Raw genomic sequence first — 16,379 nt, 5'->3', positions numbered from 1 at the left:
CCCTGCAGAGTTAGGGGACAGGCCCAGATGTGCCTTGGCTCCCTGGCCCCGGGGACTTGGCTGTTCTCCTCTGCCACCTCCTTCATGTGTAGGGTAGGCCTGGGAAGCGGCGGGGAGGGAGCAGGGAGTGGGGCCGCGGTGCTGGCCCGCTCCCAGTGAAAGGCTGGTCGTGGCTTATTGAATTTCTCTCGATGGCAGTGGATTAAGCAGGCGTTGGCTGGCTGTCCCCAGGCAGAGTGAGCTGCCTGGGCTCGGGGGGGCGGGGTGGCTGCCTGCCCCTGCCCACTGCAGCCCGGCCCCTCTCTCTGCAGGACGCTGAGTGCCCGACCAGTGACGCCGCGGCTCATGGTGCTCCCATGGTGTGTGGGTGCAGGCTGAATTCCTCCCCACAGCTGAGCCAGGAAAACAAGCTGGGGGAAGGAGGGAAGGAGGCTCGGGAAGCAGCTGTGCAGGTGTCTGCTGGTGGTCCCCAAGGGGACACAGTGTTGCCTGGGGTCCTTGGGCTGCCATTGCAGAGATGGGACTGGAGAGCTGCAGCGGAGCAGAGGGAAGCAGTGCGTTGCTGACCGAGGAAGGTGAAGGAAATGATGGAGTAGAAAACAGAGTCAAGCTTGGGGCTCTGCAGCAGGCAGTACTGGCAGGGAGAGGAGCCCACGCCACGGGGCAAGGCTAGCCAGATGGGAATACGCTGGGATGTGGACATGGGGACGGCTGCTGGTGAGGTGGGGGCTTTTCATGGCTATTGAGGGTGGGCTAAGGGGGGTATGGGATGTGGGACTGAGCAGGTTCCTGCCCCTTGCCCTGAGAAGGGCGAGCAGCACTAATGGAGGCTATACAGCAAGATGAGGCATGTGGAAAAGTGAGACGAAAGAGAAACCGGAGCTTCTTCATCGAAGTGATAGGGCTGGAGGGGCTGGGAACAGTGCAGGGGTGAGAGGGAATAAGAGCAGGGATGAAGTGGCCCGTGGCAGGCAGCAGGCAGTCCTGTGACTGGTTGGGTCACTGATGGGTGTGCTGTTCTGGTGGCTGTGCAGGAGGCAGGACCCTGGGGACCTGACCCACCTCTTCAGAGCCTTAGTAGCTGGAGAGGCTGCAGAGCTGGGGGAAGGGAGCTGTCTGGGCTCAGGAGGAAAGGGAAACATTTGACATGAGCAGTTGCCGGGTGCTCATGTTGTTTAGCCCAGTGATGGATCCGTTTTCCCTGAGTGGTGCCACAGGGTGGAGCAGCTCGAGCCAATGGCCTCATGAGGATGCAGCCCTTCCATCTAGGAATATATCCTATCATTCCATGGGAAAAACAACTTTTTCGTTCCCCTTTGGCGAAGCACTCCTGTTAAATTTTTCCTTTCCCCCATCTGAGGCAGAGGCCACTGGCACGCAGCAGCCTGCTCACTGGCTTAGGGACTCAAGGGTGGTGTTAAACACCTGCTTAAAATAATCCAAGCTCAAGAAAACCTGAGACCAAATGCTTGAACTCTGGAACTGGTGGAATTTACGGGTGTGATCTCTAGATGAGCACTGTGGTAGTTCCAGAGCCATGCCAGTGGGGCAGTGAGAGGAGAGTTTGGGAACTCCAGCAGGAGAAGCTTTGTCTTCCTCCTGCTGTTGGGCATGCCGGCTCACTTTGAAAATAGGCAAAGGGTTTCTGAGAGGCAGTGATGAGCTTGTAACACTGTCTTGCTGCAAATTTTTTCACTGTGCTGTGCTTTTGGTTTCCTCTCACCCCCTTGGAAATGAAACCAGAGCTGTCAAACCTCAGGTAGTTTTAAAGCCATCCCCTTCTTTTGGGACACTTTCCATTCTATGGACCTGGTTTTTTCTTCCCTTTTCCCCCCTTCTTTTCCACAGATTCAGCTGTACTTTTAATTTCCATTCTGGGAAAACCCATCTTGTGTTGAGGATCCATCCTTACTGCTCCACTTCTGATCTTGTCCCATGTAACCAGAGCTGTGCCATTGCTCACTCACACCTCGTTCCTCCCTGATCTCCTTCCTCCCAGAGCCAGCATCCTGCTGGCAAAACCCAGGCTTGAAAAGCCTTAGGGAATTTGCAGGCACCCTTGCAGGTGAGATGCCAGAGGAGCCAGTTCCAGCCTGTACTGAGGGGTCCTGACCTCCTCTTCCACCACCAGGCTCAGCATAGCAGATCAGGGAGCAGGGACAGACAGGAGAAGGCAGGAATAGATTTTGTCAGGTCCAAAAGGATCCCTAAGGATACAGTGGTCAAAGGAAGAATCCCAGCATCATTTTCTGATCAATGCTAGTGAGGCTTAACTGCAGCTTGAGGAAGGTGGGATGGTCAACGGAGCACTTGGCCACCAGTGCTGGGATGGGCAACTACTCTGGGAGATGTTGGCAAGCAGTTTGTTTCATCTTGTGGGATTTGTGATCAATAATTTATTAACAAAACAAGTGGAAAAATTGCGATGAACTGGAAACTTCAGCTGACCCATTCCCACCAAGGCTGCTCATGCTGACGCCACACGTCTGCTTTGTGAGAGCTGAATGGGAGCCACATGCCAGCAGCTGTGTTTAACAGCTGCCTCCTTTCTCAATGGAATGCTATCACTTTCCTCCCTGGTCCCCCCTGTCCTGGTGCCCAGCCCCTGCTTTGCTGGGGTCAGAGGGGAGGCAGGAGGTTCAGGTGATTGGCAGGGCCTGTGGGCTTGCTTGCAGTTGAGGGGCTATCTGCTCAGTGCCATTGGCACCCTGGGATGGGAAACCACTCCTTGGGGGTTGTGCTGATGCTGACAGTGCCTACGTGGCCCTGCCCTGGGGATGGACCCTGGTACTGAGCTGAGGGTCCTGACCTGAGATAAGATGGGGAGGAGGGAGAGGTAAAATGTGGGCAAACCAGTGTTCCTGGGAGGTTTCCTTGCACAGGCTTTCCATTCATCCTGCACTGCTGCAAGATGTGGATTGGGATGTGGATGCAAGCTTTCCTAACTCCCTTTTCCTCTCTCCTTGCAGAACAGCCACTGGTAGCAGGACCCACCCCTGGCCAGCGCGATGGCGGGAGCATCAGTGAAGGTGGCGGTGCGCGTCCGGCCCTTCAACTCCCGGGAGATGAGCCGGGAATCCAAATGCATCATCCAGATGTCAGGAAGCACCACTAGTGAGTGCCTTGGGGCAGAGGGGCTTTGAGTATCGCCTGGGGAGGAGCATGTGTGGTCTGGCCCCAGCAGCGAGCACTGGGCTGCTGGGATCCTTGGTGCAGATGCCTGTAGCACCCGGAGTTGTTTGGAGGAGGGAATGTGGGGAGGATGTCACCTTTCCTATAGAGAAATGCAGTCCTGCTGTTGAAATGGCAGTGATGGGATCTTTATGGCACTGAGGCCTCGGATTTCAGTGATAGTGAATGGATCGGCATTCCCTGGTAGGTGATGAGGGAGAAATCAAAGAAATCACAGCGTGATTTGGCTTGGAAGGGACCTTAGCAACCATCTCATTCCAACCTCCTGCCATGGGAAGGGACACCTTCCACTAGACTTGGTTGTTCAGAGCCACATCCAACCTGGCCTTGAAGCCATGCATGGGTCTGTGAGCGGCTTCTGACAGCACTGCTGGGCCAGGTACCACACACTGCGGCATGCCAGGACCCATCCCTGACTCTGTGGGGCTCTTGGAGCTGCAACCACAGCAGAATGGAGGGGCAGGAGTGGGGTTTGCCCAGGGAATGTTGTGTTCGGGGTGGGGGATGTAGCAGGGGGGCTTGGGGCTGTCTGTCCCGTCAAGGAGCCTGTCCGGCCTTTGCTGCTCTTTAAGTAACAGCTTCTGGCTGTTGGGAACGGCAGCTGAATCCCTCCTCTTTGGCTCTGGAAGCCTCCAGATGGGACAGCGTCTAAAATAACTCCCTGCCTGCCTGCCTGGGGCTGCCTGCGTCACCGAGGGTGGGTGAAACACCGGTGCCAACCACCCCCGCGGTGCGCTGACAGGCTGCCATGGCAACCCCAGGGGTGGGGAGAGAGGGCACCCAAGGGTGCGGGGAGACTCTGGGTCCCCACTGGGCCCTCTGCTCACCCCAGGCCTTGGGAACAGGAATGGGTGGGTCTGTGGGGCATTGTCTGCTGGACTCTGGCGTCCTGTAGGGGTTCTCCCTTCCTGGTTGGGCAGGGGTTCTCTGTCTGCCCAGGGTGCAGAACTTCTGCCCTCATGGTGAGGAAGCCTCCCAGCCCCACAGGAGCTTCCCACCTGCCCAGAGCCAGGGCATAGACAGGGTAGATGTGCCTTGTTCTGGTTCTGATGGCGGGGGGGTGACCTGCCATGCCCCAGTCCCGGTCAAGAGCATCAGGCAGCCCCCACCACCGTGGCCGTGTTTGCTCAGAGCCATCCACCCCTGCTCATCCTGCACCCCCTGGCTGTGCCCCTGGCCCCCCACCCCCTGCCCCTGCCTGAGCCAGGGAGGGCAGCAGGGCTGGGAGCAGGAGCCTTTTGCTGACAGCAAGGATTTTCTCCATGAATGGACAAACCGCTGGCTATTCCCCTTGGCCAGGGGACTGGAGAGCAGGCGTGGGAGGCTCAGAGGCCTGCTTCTCCTGTGGCTGGGGGAGGCAGAAGGATGCCAGTAGTGCCAGCAGAACAGGACTGTCTCACCCCCAAGCTCCTTGCAGAGAAGCCAAAAATAAATGTCTGTGGGGAGTGAGAGCAAGTTTTCCCCTTCACAGGATTATTTGCTTTGACCTCTGCATGTGCCGGGGGCAGGGGACAGGTACTTCTGTCTAATGCACTGAACCCTGTAGGGGACAGCGGGGGCCAGGGACCAGGGTGGGAAGGAGTCAGCTTTTCTCTGCTGTCCTTTTCCCTGCAAACTTCCAGCAGCCACAACCACCCACCTGCCCTCCAACACTGCTGCTTTATTCCCATGGTGTCCCTCACTCTGTGGGGTCCATCTTGGGCACCAACATTCCCAGCCCCTGTCCTGGCAGCTCCCACCAAGATGGTAAGGACAGGACTCCTGGCTTTGATCCCACAAGGCCAGTAATATTCTCTGGCTGGAGCCATGCCTCTGCTGGCTTTAAAATCTGATTATTTTCTCTGCTGTGGGTTCTGGGTTCTCTCTTTCTTGGTGCCTGCCCACTTGCTGCACTCTGTCACTCTGCTGGCTTCTCATGCAAGAGACATCTCCAGAAGTTTTCTTCCCTCCTGCCCCCTCGTCTGTATTTCTGTATTCACCCCCACACCCCTCCTTGCCTTTTCAATCCCATTTGTCCAGAGCATAAATCTTTTGCAAAAGCCCTGGATGCCTGAGAGGAAAAATTCCACCAGCAGCATCCATCTGCCTGCAGGCAAATAAATGAGAATGACAGGGGCGTGGGGAGAGCATTTCAGCTCTCCCTGCTCTCAGACTTCTCCCTTCTCCCTGTGTCCATCCCAGTCTCTGGTTTCCTGTGCCAGCTGGGCAGTTGCAGCTGGGATGCTTGTGCCATCCTCAGCTGCTCCTCTGCCCCGTGCCCAGCACAGGATCCAGAACAGCCACCTTGTTCCCATCCTGCCTACTCCAGGACTCATATTTGCTCCTGTTCACTGTGGTGAGGGTCACCCCTGCAGGGCAGAGGCAGACTCGAGCAGAGCACAGGTGGCATGGCAGAGCTGCCAGGTTGAACACCAGGACCCATCAGAGATGCACCATCCCACTTCTTGCATGGCCTCCACACCCGCTTCTCTTCACAACGCCCCCAGCACAACAGCCAGGCATTGGCAGGGATCAGGGATGGGCAGCCCCTGTGGCTGCCCACACTGCCCACAAAGACCTGCTCTTCCAGGGACCTCCACATCCCCATTTGCAGCGGCAGGATTGCCAGTTGTCTCTTCCCAGCCCTTTCTCCTGGTAATTAGTTTGCCCAGGATGCAGCAGACATCCAGAGCATCTGAATCAGGCTGCCTGCAGTGGGTAGGCAGGCAGGGAGCCTGTGGCTGCCCCTCTTTGGTGTGAGAGCTGGGCTTTTGTCCACAGTGAGTAGCGTCTGAGCAGCACTGTGCTGTGGTTTCATGGTTGGGGCTGGACCCTGACCCCACTTCCCACCCTCTCCCTGCCGGTCCCGCTGCTGTTGTGTGCAGGGCTGGGCTTATCTCAGGCCAGAAGTGGCAGACCCTTACCAAGGGAGCATCCATTGTGGCAGTGGAGGAGGAATTTGGAGCAGAAAGTGTTCATATCCATAACACCATGCACCTGGGTATCTGACACCACAGTAGCAGGCTGCACCGTGCCTGGGGCTGCTCAGGAAGGTCCCACCTGGAATCTAGAGTGGATGTGAGCCCTGGATGAATGCTGACTTCAGGACAGGGCAGGGTAGTTTGGGATGGAGGGAGGTCTGTTGGCCTCAGGGCTTATGGGCTCCTTGTCCTCAGTGGTGGCAGGGAGCAGCTGTGGGCATGGGAACTGTGCTGTGCAGGCCTGCAAGGTCACCTCAATGTCACCTAACATGGCTGGTGGCTGGATCTCATGATTACCCACTGGTTTGAGTTTCTTCTGACGCATCTGTTGTTTCAGAAAAAAACCACTGAAAATGCTCTACAGGAGAAAAAAAAAGCATCGGGCAAGGAAGAGCAGTGATGCAGGCTCCAATTTCCATGGCAACGTCCTTTTCATCAGGGGATGAGAAAAGCAGGCTCTTGTTTCTGCTGGTGGTGTGACACGAGGCATTAATCACCCTGCTGGGGCTGGGGACCTGGAGAAGCAGGAGCTGGGGGGGCCCTAGGGGAGCCCCAATGGGGTTGCAGCTGCTCCCACCCAACAGTGCCAGCGTGGGGGCTTTGGGCACAGCCCCCCAGCTGTGGGGTAAGGAAGGCTGTGACCCTTCTATGCCAGTGCTGGGCTCCCATGGGCAGGGGCCACAACAGCAAGGAACCTGAGGGAAGGAGCCATGTCCCCCTCACCGTGTCCAGCAGGATGTTTGGGCAAAGCTCTGCCTTGTTCCCTTGGGCTCTGCTGGCCATGGCATCCACCTCCTCTGTTTTCATTGTTGGGGTCTGGGGGCTCTAGACGCATCTGCAGAGCTGGAAGGGTCCCAGTCCACTTTCCAGGACTGTTTTGGACTGAACCCCATCACCCCCGACCCCTCCCGCAGGGGGTGTGGGAGGCAGGGGTACCACACTTGGCTGGAGGCCTCATGTTCCCATCTGTTTGTCCCTAGCTATCCTGAACCCGAAGCAGCCTAAAGAGACACCAAAAAGCTTCAGCTTTGACTATTCCTACTGGTCCCACACTACGGTAAGCACTGGGAGGTCTGAGCCTACCTGGAGCACTGGGCTGGGGAGAGGCAGGAGGGCCTCCCTGCCAAATTTCGTCATATATCCCTATTCTCTGCAGCCTGCAGACATCAACTATGCATCCCAGAAGCAAGTGTACCGGGACATTGGTGAGGAGATGCTGCAACATGCCTTTGAAGGCTACAATGTGTGCATCTTTGCCTACGGGCAGACGGGAGCTGGAAAATCCTACACCATGATGGGGAAGCAGGAGAAGGACCAGCAAGGCATCATCCCACAGGTGTGCCTGGGGAAAGCTCCCTGTCCCCCTGGTCCCAGAGGCATGCCCAAAGGAAAAGCAGAGCTGGGAGGGAAGAGGGCAGCAGGGTGGGAGTGGGGCCAGGTTTTGCCAAGGTCTAATACAGCGCTGCCATGACAGCAAGCTGGCATGGCTCCACTGGAGAGTGGGGGGCCAAGGAGAGTCATCCAGACTCTCCCAAGGCTGGATGGACTATGGTCTGGCCACACAAGACTGGTGTTCGGGAGCAGCAGGAGTCCGAGTGCTGAGCTGCTTACCGAGAGCTGCCACGTGCTGGCCCAGCAGGACACGAGGGGCCTCTGGGGACGCTGATCAGCACGGGGGAGCTCTGACAGCTCCCTGGGAGCCATCCCACCACCCTTTGGCTCTATTTTTTGGGGTGAGAAGGTAAAAATCCCTGTGTCCTGGGCACCCCAGGCAGGAGCATCCTGCTGGCAGGGGACTGAGCCTGGCTCTTGTCTTCTTCTCTCCACAGCTGTGCGAGGACCTCTTCTCCCGCATCAACGACACGACGAATGACAACATGTCCTACTCTGTGGAGGTAGGCACCCCACTGCCTCTCTACTCCTCTTCCAGCCTCCCACCATCTCTGGAAGCTGTGCTGGTGTGCAGGCCCCTCTTTGGGAGTGCTCCTGGGTGTGGGATGGGCAGGCAGGACCTCATTCTGCTAGCCCTGCCCGTGCCTTCTGCTCTAGGTGAGCTACATGGAGATTTACTGCGAGCGCGTGAGGGACCTCCTGAACCCCAAGAACAAGGGGAACCTGCGGGTGAGGGAGCATCCCCTTATGGGCCCGTATGTTGAAGACCTTTCCAAGCTGGCCGTGACCTCCTACAATGACATCCAGGACCTCATGGACTCTGGAAACAAGGCCCGGTGAGTTGGGGAAGGAGGAGATGGACAGGATTTGGAGGGCTTGCAGACACTTCTAGAAGGTCCTGCTTCACTTCCTTGCTTTGCCAGTCCATCTGCTCTGGAGATGGCAGTCCCCTTCTCTCTGAGCATTGGGTACCCTCCTCTTCCTTTCACCTTACCTCCTTCCTGCTCTAAAAACTCACTGGAGCCAGCACGAGAAGGCCTAGACTTGTGCATCTCTCCTCCCAGAGTCCTGTCTTGTCCTCCAGAGTTGCCTTCCCACCATGTACCCTGTCCTGGCATGAGCCCTGGCCCCATCAACAGCCATTTTAGTGTCCCCCACAGGGTGTCACACCTCCCTGTGCTCCTATCCCTGCAGCACAGTGGCTGCTACCAACATGAATGAGACCAGCAGCCGCTCCCACGCCGTGTTCAACATCATCTTCACGCAGAAGCGACATGATGCTGAGACAGACATCACCACTGAAAAGGTGAGAGCAGAGCCTGAAAGACTTGGGGAAACCCACAGGGACCCAGGAAGGGCTTTGTGTGCTGTCATCAGCACTTGGAATGAGGTGGTGCAGCCTCATGCAGGATTGGAACAGGAGGGAGATAAGTCCCAGGTGCATGCTGGGCTCATGGTCCCTTGTGGTACCAGCTCCTGGACGGGATATTTGGCATCTGATGCCCTCCAGCCCTACCTGCAAGGATATTAGCCCTACCTGCAAGGATATTAGCCCTGCTCTTGGACAAATCCTGCAGGGATGACCCCGCAGAGCCCACCGCTGCCCTCAGAGGAGTGTTACCCTGCAAAAGGTCTTGGCTTCGTGCCAAGAGGGCAGACCACAGGGCTGACAGCTTCACTTCTGCCTCCAGGTCAGCAAAATCAGCTTGGTGGACCTGGCTGGGAGCGAGCGAGCCGACTCCACAGGCGCCAAGGGCACAAGGCTGAAGGTGAGAGCTGATGTGAGGTCCACTTCTGCTGGTGGGGACACCACGTCCTGCCCCCTCGTCCCCAGCCAAGACATCTCCTTTCCTTGCCCACTGGTTCCTTGCCCACTGTGCTGCCAAAATCCTTGATAGGGTTGTGTTTGAAAGCTGCCTAATGCCAGTTTCATCACGGTCCATGAGTCCCAGCTGGGAGGTGCTGGTTATCCAGTAAGACCAGCTGCTCTTTGCCCACCCCATACTGGGAATTCCCCATTCTTCTGGGGTTTAATGAGGCTCTGAAATGGGGCCTGAGCATCTGGGCTTTTCCTCTCCTCTCCAGGAAGGAGCAAACATCAACAAGTCCTTGACCACTCTGGGGAAAGTCATCTCTGCCCTGGCTGAAATGGTAGGTAGCCAGAGCACAGGGAAGCAGCGGCACTGTGAGGGGAATGGGCTTGGCCCAGCAGGGATGGACTCAGCTCCAAGGGATGGAGCATCCCACCTCTGAGGGATGGGCAGATACCTCCCAAGCTGTCCCTGGGGCTGGAACAAGCTGGGCTGGTGAGGCTGCCATCTCCACTGGGACCTGTGCCTGCTGCTCTCTACTTGGGGAGCGGGGGAGCTGTGGTGGGCACCGAGTAGGGAAGCAGTTCCCTTAAACAGTCTCTCCACTTCCTTTGCAGGATTCGGGGCCAAACAAGGTAGGTACCCTGGCACAGTTGGGTGGAAGTGGTTTGCAGGGTGGTTTGGGGATGAGATTGTGCCTGGACACAAGCCATGCTTCTCCCAGGGGCTGGCAGAGCCTTCAGCATCCTCCTCACCCTCCTCACCCTATGGCTTTCAGTACCCAGCCTTAAACATCCCCCCACCCCAGGGCATTTCACAGACAGGACCTGTGGACCTGAGCAAAGATGCCCAAGGTTGCAGTGGCCAGGCAGAGCCATCATCCTCCAAGTCCCCATGGCTGGGGACCAGCTGTCACCTCTTTGAAGAGAGCAGGCAGCCTGACAGCCCTTCCCTTTGCTCTCCACCCCCCAGAACAAAAAGAAGAAAAAGACGGATTTCATCCCATACCGGGACTCGGTGCTGACCTGGCTGCTGCGGGAGAACCTGGGTGAGGACAGGTGGGGGGTACAGTGTGGTGGTGGGCATGGGTGCTGAGCAGAGGGTGACAGCTGGCACAGGGACCAGCGTCTCCCTGATGTGGGTGTGTCTCTCTGGGCAGGGGGCAACTCCAGGACTGCCATGGTCGCTGCTCTCAGTCCTGCTGACATCAACTATGATGAGACCCTCAGCACCCTCAGGTAGGAAGAAGTGCCCTTGTTCCCACTGCACTGAGCAAGAGCAGGGGAGTCTCTGAGGCCCAGGCACTGCCACATGCTCTCCTCATCTTTGTGGCATCCCTGGCTGGAGGTGTGGTGTGGGGGGAACCTGCAGCCCCAGACAAGATGCAAACGACTGTCCCAGCACTGGGATCCTCCAAAGGATCACTTGCTGGAAGGGCTCTGTGTCATTCCCACTTGACAAGGAGCTGGAGTTTTGCTCCTCTCCTCGCCACTGCTCAAGACCCTGCCTTCCCTAGGTATGCCGACCGCGCCAAGCAGATCCGTTGCAACGCTGTCATCAATGAGGACCCCAACAACAAGCTCATCCGGGAGCTGAAGGATGAGGTGGCACGTCTGCGTGACCTTCTCTATGCCCAGGGTCTTGGGGACATCATTGACAGTAGGTACCACAGGTGCTCTCTGCCAGTGGCTCCCTGCAGCGATGGGCTGAGGTCCCCCCAGCCTGCAGGGCCAATGTCCCCACATCTGCCGTGCATCCTGCTCCATCCTGCCATGGTGGCATCGTGCTGCCTGTGGCGAGCCCCTGGTGTGTGTTTGCAACTCCCAATCCCCTCCTATCGCAGGAGGAGCTGTTTTCCACCCAGAAAACCTTCCCTTCTTCCCCTCCACCTACTTTCTTCAGCATTCAGCACCCAGCAGAGGTGCCAGGAAGGTGTTCCTGGGGCTGCACGCACCCATGGGTTCTCCTCCCTGTGCTGTCAGATATCCAACTGAGATGAACCCCCTCTTGTTCTGTTCTTTCTGTCTCACCCCCGCTCCCTGCCCTCTCTTTCTCTCTTAGCCCATCCTGCTGCAGGAGGATCCAAATGTGTGTATTCCCCATCACTGGTACTCTCTGTTGCTTCACGGCTTTTGGGAGGCATAGGCTGTGCCCAGGGGCACTCGTGCAGCATGGGGAGGGGCTCCCACAGCCAGCCCCTGCTGATGGAGCAGCCCGTGCCCACAGGCTGGCCATCCCCAGGGAGCTGGCAGAAAGGATAGTGGCAGAGTTGTGGTTAGCACCTGGGCTTGGGATAGTGCTCGAGGGACCAGTGTCCTCCCACTCAGCCATGCCAAGGGCTCAATCCCCACAGGGATCCCTTCCTCCATGCTGTCATGATGTTTCCTCTGATTGCTGCTGCTGCTGCTTCCGCTGGTGCTGTGTCTCACTGGGACTGGAGCCTAGCACGGCACTTGGGTGGGACGGCATGGTGCTCTCCTGATGAAGGGGTGGGTGGTGATGGCCAGGAGGATTTTGCCCATGGATAAGCACTGTGGCCCCATCCCACCCCGAGTCAGGCAGTGCAGCAAGGCTATGGCAAGCCTGCTGAGGAGACAAGGGCCTGGCTATCCCCTCCTGGCTCAGCATCCCTGGATGTGGGCTGATGGAGATGGGTGATTAAAGCTGCACCTGCTAAGCTGTGCCCTGCCCATCTCCGGCACAGCGTGCTGAGACCCCGCAACTTCCTGGGAGCTGGAGGAGCATCTCCGGTAGCTGGGTCCTAAGCTGCTGCAGGTCACTCTTGGGGTGCTGGCCAGCAAGCACCGCTGCCTGTAGCCCTGGCTTCACTCTCTGGCTGCCTGGCCAAGGTGCTGCTCCAGCAGGCCAAGGGCTTCCTGTGAGCAGATCCTGTCAGGGAATCCTGCCACTTCTCCTGCCCTGTCCACCTACCCCTTAGTAGGGTGGAGGGCCACCACCTCTCATTGCCTTCCCTTCTCATTCTCTGCCCCTGGATCCAGCTAATCTAGGGCATCTGGGCAGAGAAAACCACCCAGGCTGTATCAGATGGGGAGGATGACAGGGGCAGTGGCACATGCTCAGGGAGGACATTTGATGTCAAACCTGATTGCTGCAGGATCTGGTGTTGCAAAAAAACATCCCTGGGAGCTTGGGAAGGCTGCTTCCAGCAGCTGCTTCACAAAACTGCCCTGTGTCCTGAGGGGAGAAAGCATGTGCCCTTGCCCTGGTGCTGTCTGTGGTGCTATGCTGCTGCCTGTGCCTTTTCCTTGTAATTCCTGGCTTTCTTCTTGGCACACCGGCCACTCTTTTTTTTTTTCCCAACAGCTTTTCTTGTCTCTATCTTTCTCTTTCTCTCTCTTCCTTTCCGTGTGTCTTTTCCTGGCCCATCCCTCCCCGCCCATAGATTTGTCCGACTTTGAGAACAATAATGATGCTAGAGGGGCAGAGCTGAGTCACCGCCATGACAATCTCTCCACAGTGACCAATGCCATTGCTGGGATCAGCCCCTCTTCCTCCCTGTCTGCCTTATCCAGCCGTGCTGCCTCTGTTGCCAGCCTCCACGAGCGCATCATGTTTGCTCCGGGCAGTGAAGAGGCAATTGAAAGACTCAAGGTAAGAGGACAGTGCCCTGCAGGACAAAGGGCTCAGCTCAACGCACTGTGGCTTGCAGAGGGGGCTCAGTATTTTCTGGAAACTCATGATGGATGCTGCTCCTGGGAAGCAATGCTCGTATGTCCTCTTGCAGAGCAGACAGACCCAGGGTTTGCCCAAACTGCCGGATGGCAGGGGGTTTGGTATTGTAGGCCTACCTGGTGCTGCCATCCTTCCTGCAGGGTGATGACTACCTTTGCCCTGTGGGATGGGTGCTCCCAGCTTGGGATGGGCACTCCTGGCTCGGGATGAGTGCTCCTGGCTCAGCATGGTGCAGGAGCAGGCTGGCAGCAAGAGGGTGGAGAAGCTGGTCTTTGTGCCTCACTCTTTGAAGACGGGGCTGATGGAAAGATGTGGGTGAAATGCTGCTGCACCTTGTATAAGCCAGCCTGAAACTGGGACCAGTGTCCCACTGCAGCATGCTGGGCAGAACTGGGCAGAGCGGGCAGGCCTGCTGCCCATGGGATACACTAACCCCCTGCTCAACCCACGTTTGCCAGGAAACAGAGAAGATCATTGCGGAGCTGAATGAGACGTGGGAGGAGAAGCTGCGGAGGACAGAAGCAATCCGGATGGAGAGGTGGGTGGGTTGGGATGGTATGGGACAGGGTGGGATGGGATGCCATTCCCTTTGCTCCAGCAGTTCAGTTCCTGGGGCAGCCAGGCAGTTTGAATGTCCAGCCATACCCTCGTCTGTCACTGGGGCACCCCAGTGCCCACCTCATTAGCCTGCACAGAGGTGGGCTGCTCTGAGAAACCCACCAGAATTGTGAAGAGAGCTGAAGCAAGCCCTATGTCTGCGATCCATGGGACAAATTCATGGGATCAAGTTGCATCCTAGTGCTGGCTCCAGGGGTGCATGGGGCTTTGACAGGCTCTTCTTTCCCTTGCTCCTTCAGGGAAGCGTTGCTGGCCGAAATGGGGGTGGCCATGAGGGAGGATGGAGGCACCTTGGGTGTTTTCTCTCCTAAAAAGGTAGGATCATCCTATTCTCTTCTTCCTGGGGACTGGTTTGTACCCCCGCAGCTCCCTTCTGGCCTGTGCCATCACAGCTGGTCAGCCCCACATATTTCACTAGCTGTTTCTTGGCTCTGAAACTTATGGGGAAATCCCAGCATTGAGCCTGCTGGGTACAAACATGGGTAGAAATATGTGGCTAAATGTCCAGCCCCCATTGCTGGGGTGCTGTCCCCTTTCATGGAGGCATTTGCTTATGATTGCTGTGTTGGACTTCAGTGTCAGCTTGTGAAAATCTGTACTTTGGGATATTTAAAACTGCTGCCCCTGAACCTGAAACCAGCAAGTCCTCGCTAAGAAATGTGGATGGGAAAATATTCCATTTCTTCATTTCTTGTAGCATTTGCCTTGGCCAAACCCCTTGTGTGTCTCAAGCTGAGGTGGTGATAAGGACATCGGGACCTTCCCCTTACATGCCCCAGCTTGACTTTTAGGATAAATTTGTACACTGTTGTCTTTATTTCTTGTCCCAGCCACTGCCTGTTAGGAGTCCTGACCTTTGGGTAGGAAGCGTAGGGGTTTATTCCCCCAAGCAGGTTAGTCTTGGAGGTGGGGCATTGCTGTGGTGGTGTTGGTGCCTCCTTGCTCTTCAGCTATCTGATGGGTGGAAACTCTTCTGAATTCTCCAGTGGCTGGCAAGAAAAGTTGGTGTTGACAGTGTGCAAACCCCACTTTATTATGGGCATTGCAGGACAGAACTATGCTGTTCCACTTTGTGCCATGGCCGGGCTGGTCGTGGCTCCAGGAGCTCAGCAGGTCAGCAGCTTTGCAAATCTGGACAAAAACTGCAAGTGAAGGAGCCTCAGCCCCCAGGTCCACGTGTCTGTCCAGAGGGGCCAGACATTAAATGTTACAGCCAACTTCTGCCAGCCACCACAGAGAATAGCCCACCTTTTCCTTGACCTCCAGCTCTGCTGCCCAGTTTGGAGTGAGTCTCTGCTGTCAGCCAGAGCTCGTGGCACCGTGTTGAGGGGACCCCTCTGCATGCTGGGTCTCAGCAGGCTGATGGAGTATTCCTTACGGTCACTATTCTTCTGTCTGGGAAACTCAGAACTTCACTCACTCATACTCCTGGGACTTTCCCTGTTCCCTGAAGGTGCAATCCCAGCAGCTAAGCTGGCTGCAGGCAGGGAGGTCTGTGACTGGGGGAGAAATTTCCTTCTTGTCAAGAACAAAGTGTTTTGTGACCCAGGGGAGGAAAGGGATGGGAGGGAACTGTTTGGAAGAAGACCAGGGAGTGAAATTCAGACTGCAGATATGGCTTCAGGTTCTCCACTGCTTTTGGCTGAACCTCTGAGACCTGCTCTTTCAGGTGCTTCCTCTGTCCTTGTACTATCAGTGGAGGAAAATGGGCACTTCTTTATTGACCTGACAGAGGGCAGGGGTAGATTGGATATTCCCTGTGAGAGTGGGGAGGCCCTGGCACAGGTTGCCCAGGGAAGCTGTGGCTGCCCCGTCCCTGGAAGTGTCCAAGGCCAGGCTGAACGGAGCTTGGAGCAACCTGGGATAGTGGAAGGTGTCCCTGCCTATGGTAGGGGGATGGAATGAGATGAGCTTTAAGGTCTCTTCCAACCCAAACCATTCTATGGTTCTATAATACGCAGCACAGGTAAGAAGGGTCCTGCCCCAGGAGACTCTGAGCTGTAGCAGGGACTCCCCATGGGAATTGTTTGGCTCCGTGTTGGGACTGTTTGGAACATGAATTTTCAAAGGTGGCTGGGGGAAGCATACCCAGGGCTCAGCCCTGGGAGGAGAAAAGCAAGGAGGCATGTGGAAGCAGGGCATCTTCCTCCCAGCTGCTTGGTTCTCTGCAGTCCCCGGGAAAAGTACCTGTCTGGGCAGGTTATCCTGGAGTTACAAGAGGGCAAGAGAGCCAGTGCAATGGCAGTCTGCAGTGCTACCGAGCTCCCACCTCTTCAGGAGCATCCCTCAGTGCCTGGGTAGACAGGGTGCACTGGGATGACTCCTTGTTCATCTCTCCCAGACACCACACTTGGTCAACCTGAATGAGGATCCACTCATGTCCGAATGTCTCCTCTACTACATCAAGGATGGGATAACAAGGTAAGGCCAGGTTCTGTGGAGTGGTGGGAGCCTTGTCCATATCTCAGCGCCTGACTTCCCCAGCTGGTCAGCAGTGACAGCTGTCTCCAGGCACTGTTCCTGGGGCATCCCCAAAGTGCCATGGTCACATGTATTTGCCTGGGAATCTCGTGTGGGATGTTGGTCCTGCTGTGCACCAAGGGTTGCTCCTGTCAGCCCCAAGGATGGATTTGAGGGGAGACTCAAGAGGGGCTGTTTTGAGGAAGAATTGAGCTGCGTTGCCCCCACAGGGTTGGCCGGGAAGATGCTGAGA

General features: G+C 56.7%; 1 protein-coding gene across 1 annotated transcript in view; it reads left to right on the top strand.

Annotated features, from left to right (window-relative positions):
- The window catches only part of KIF1A (kinesin family member 1A), a 38,598-nt gene that overhangs the window by 2,246 nt on the left and 19,973 nt on the right, over window positions 1-16,379 (top strand). The window contains exons 2-19 of the mRNA XM_017826179.1: window positions 2,970-3,114; window positions 7,133-7,209; window positions 7,309-7,488; window positions 7,982-8,047; window positions 8,202-8,380; window positions 8,739-8,850; window positions 9,236-9,313; window positions 9,630-9,695; window positions 9,973-9,990; window positions 10,328-10,403; window positions 10,515-10,593; window positions 10,872-11,014; window positions 11,417-11,443; window positions 12,759-12,967; window positions 13,507-13,586; window positions 13,906-13,981; window positions 16,008-16,087; window positions 16,357-16,372. Coding sequence (XP_017681668.1) covers window positions 3,009-3,114; window positions 7,133-7,209; window positions 7,309-7,488; window positions 7,982-8,047; window positions 8,202-8,380; window positions 8,739-8,850; window positions 9,236-9,313; window positions 9,630-9,695; window positions 9,973-9,990; window positions 10,328-10,403; window positions 10,515-10,593; window positions 10,872-11,014; window positions 11,417-11,443; window positions 12,759-12,967; window positions 13,507-13,586; window positions 13,906-13,981; window positions 16,008-16,087; window positions 16,357-16,372 — 1,668 coding nt within the window. The 5' untranslated portion in view covers window positions 2,970-3,008. The remainder of the gene's footprint in view (window positions 1-2,969; window positions 3,115-7,132; window positions 7,210-7,308; window positions 7,489-7,981; window positions 8,048-8,201; window positions 8,381-8,738; window positions 8,851-9,235; window positions 9,314-9,629; window positions 9,696-9,972; window positions 9,991-10,327; window positions 10,404-10,514; window positions 10,594-10,871; window positions 11,015-11,416; window positions 11,444-12,758; window positions 12,968-13,506; window positions 13,587-13,905; window positions 13,982-16,007; window positions 16,088-16,356; window positions 16,373-16,379) is intronic.

Source organism: Lepidothrix coronata, unplaced genomic scaffold (genome assembly GCF_001604755.1).
Source record: "Lepidothrix coronata isolate B3197 unplaced genomic scaffold, Lepidothrix_coronata-1.0 Scaffold125, whole genome shotgun sequence".
Lineage (NCBI taxonomy): Eukaryota > Metazoa > Chordata > Aves > Passeriformes > Pipridae > Lepidothrix > Lepidothrix coronata.
Note: the sequence above shows the minus strand (reverse complement) of the source record. Positions and strands in the feature narration are given on the sequence as shown.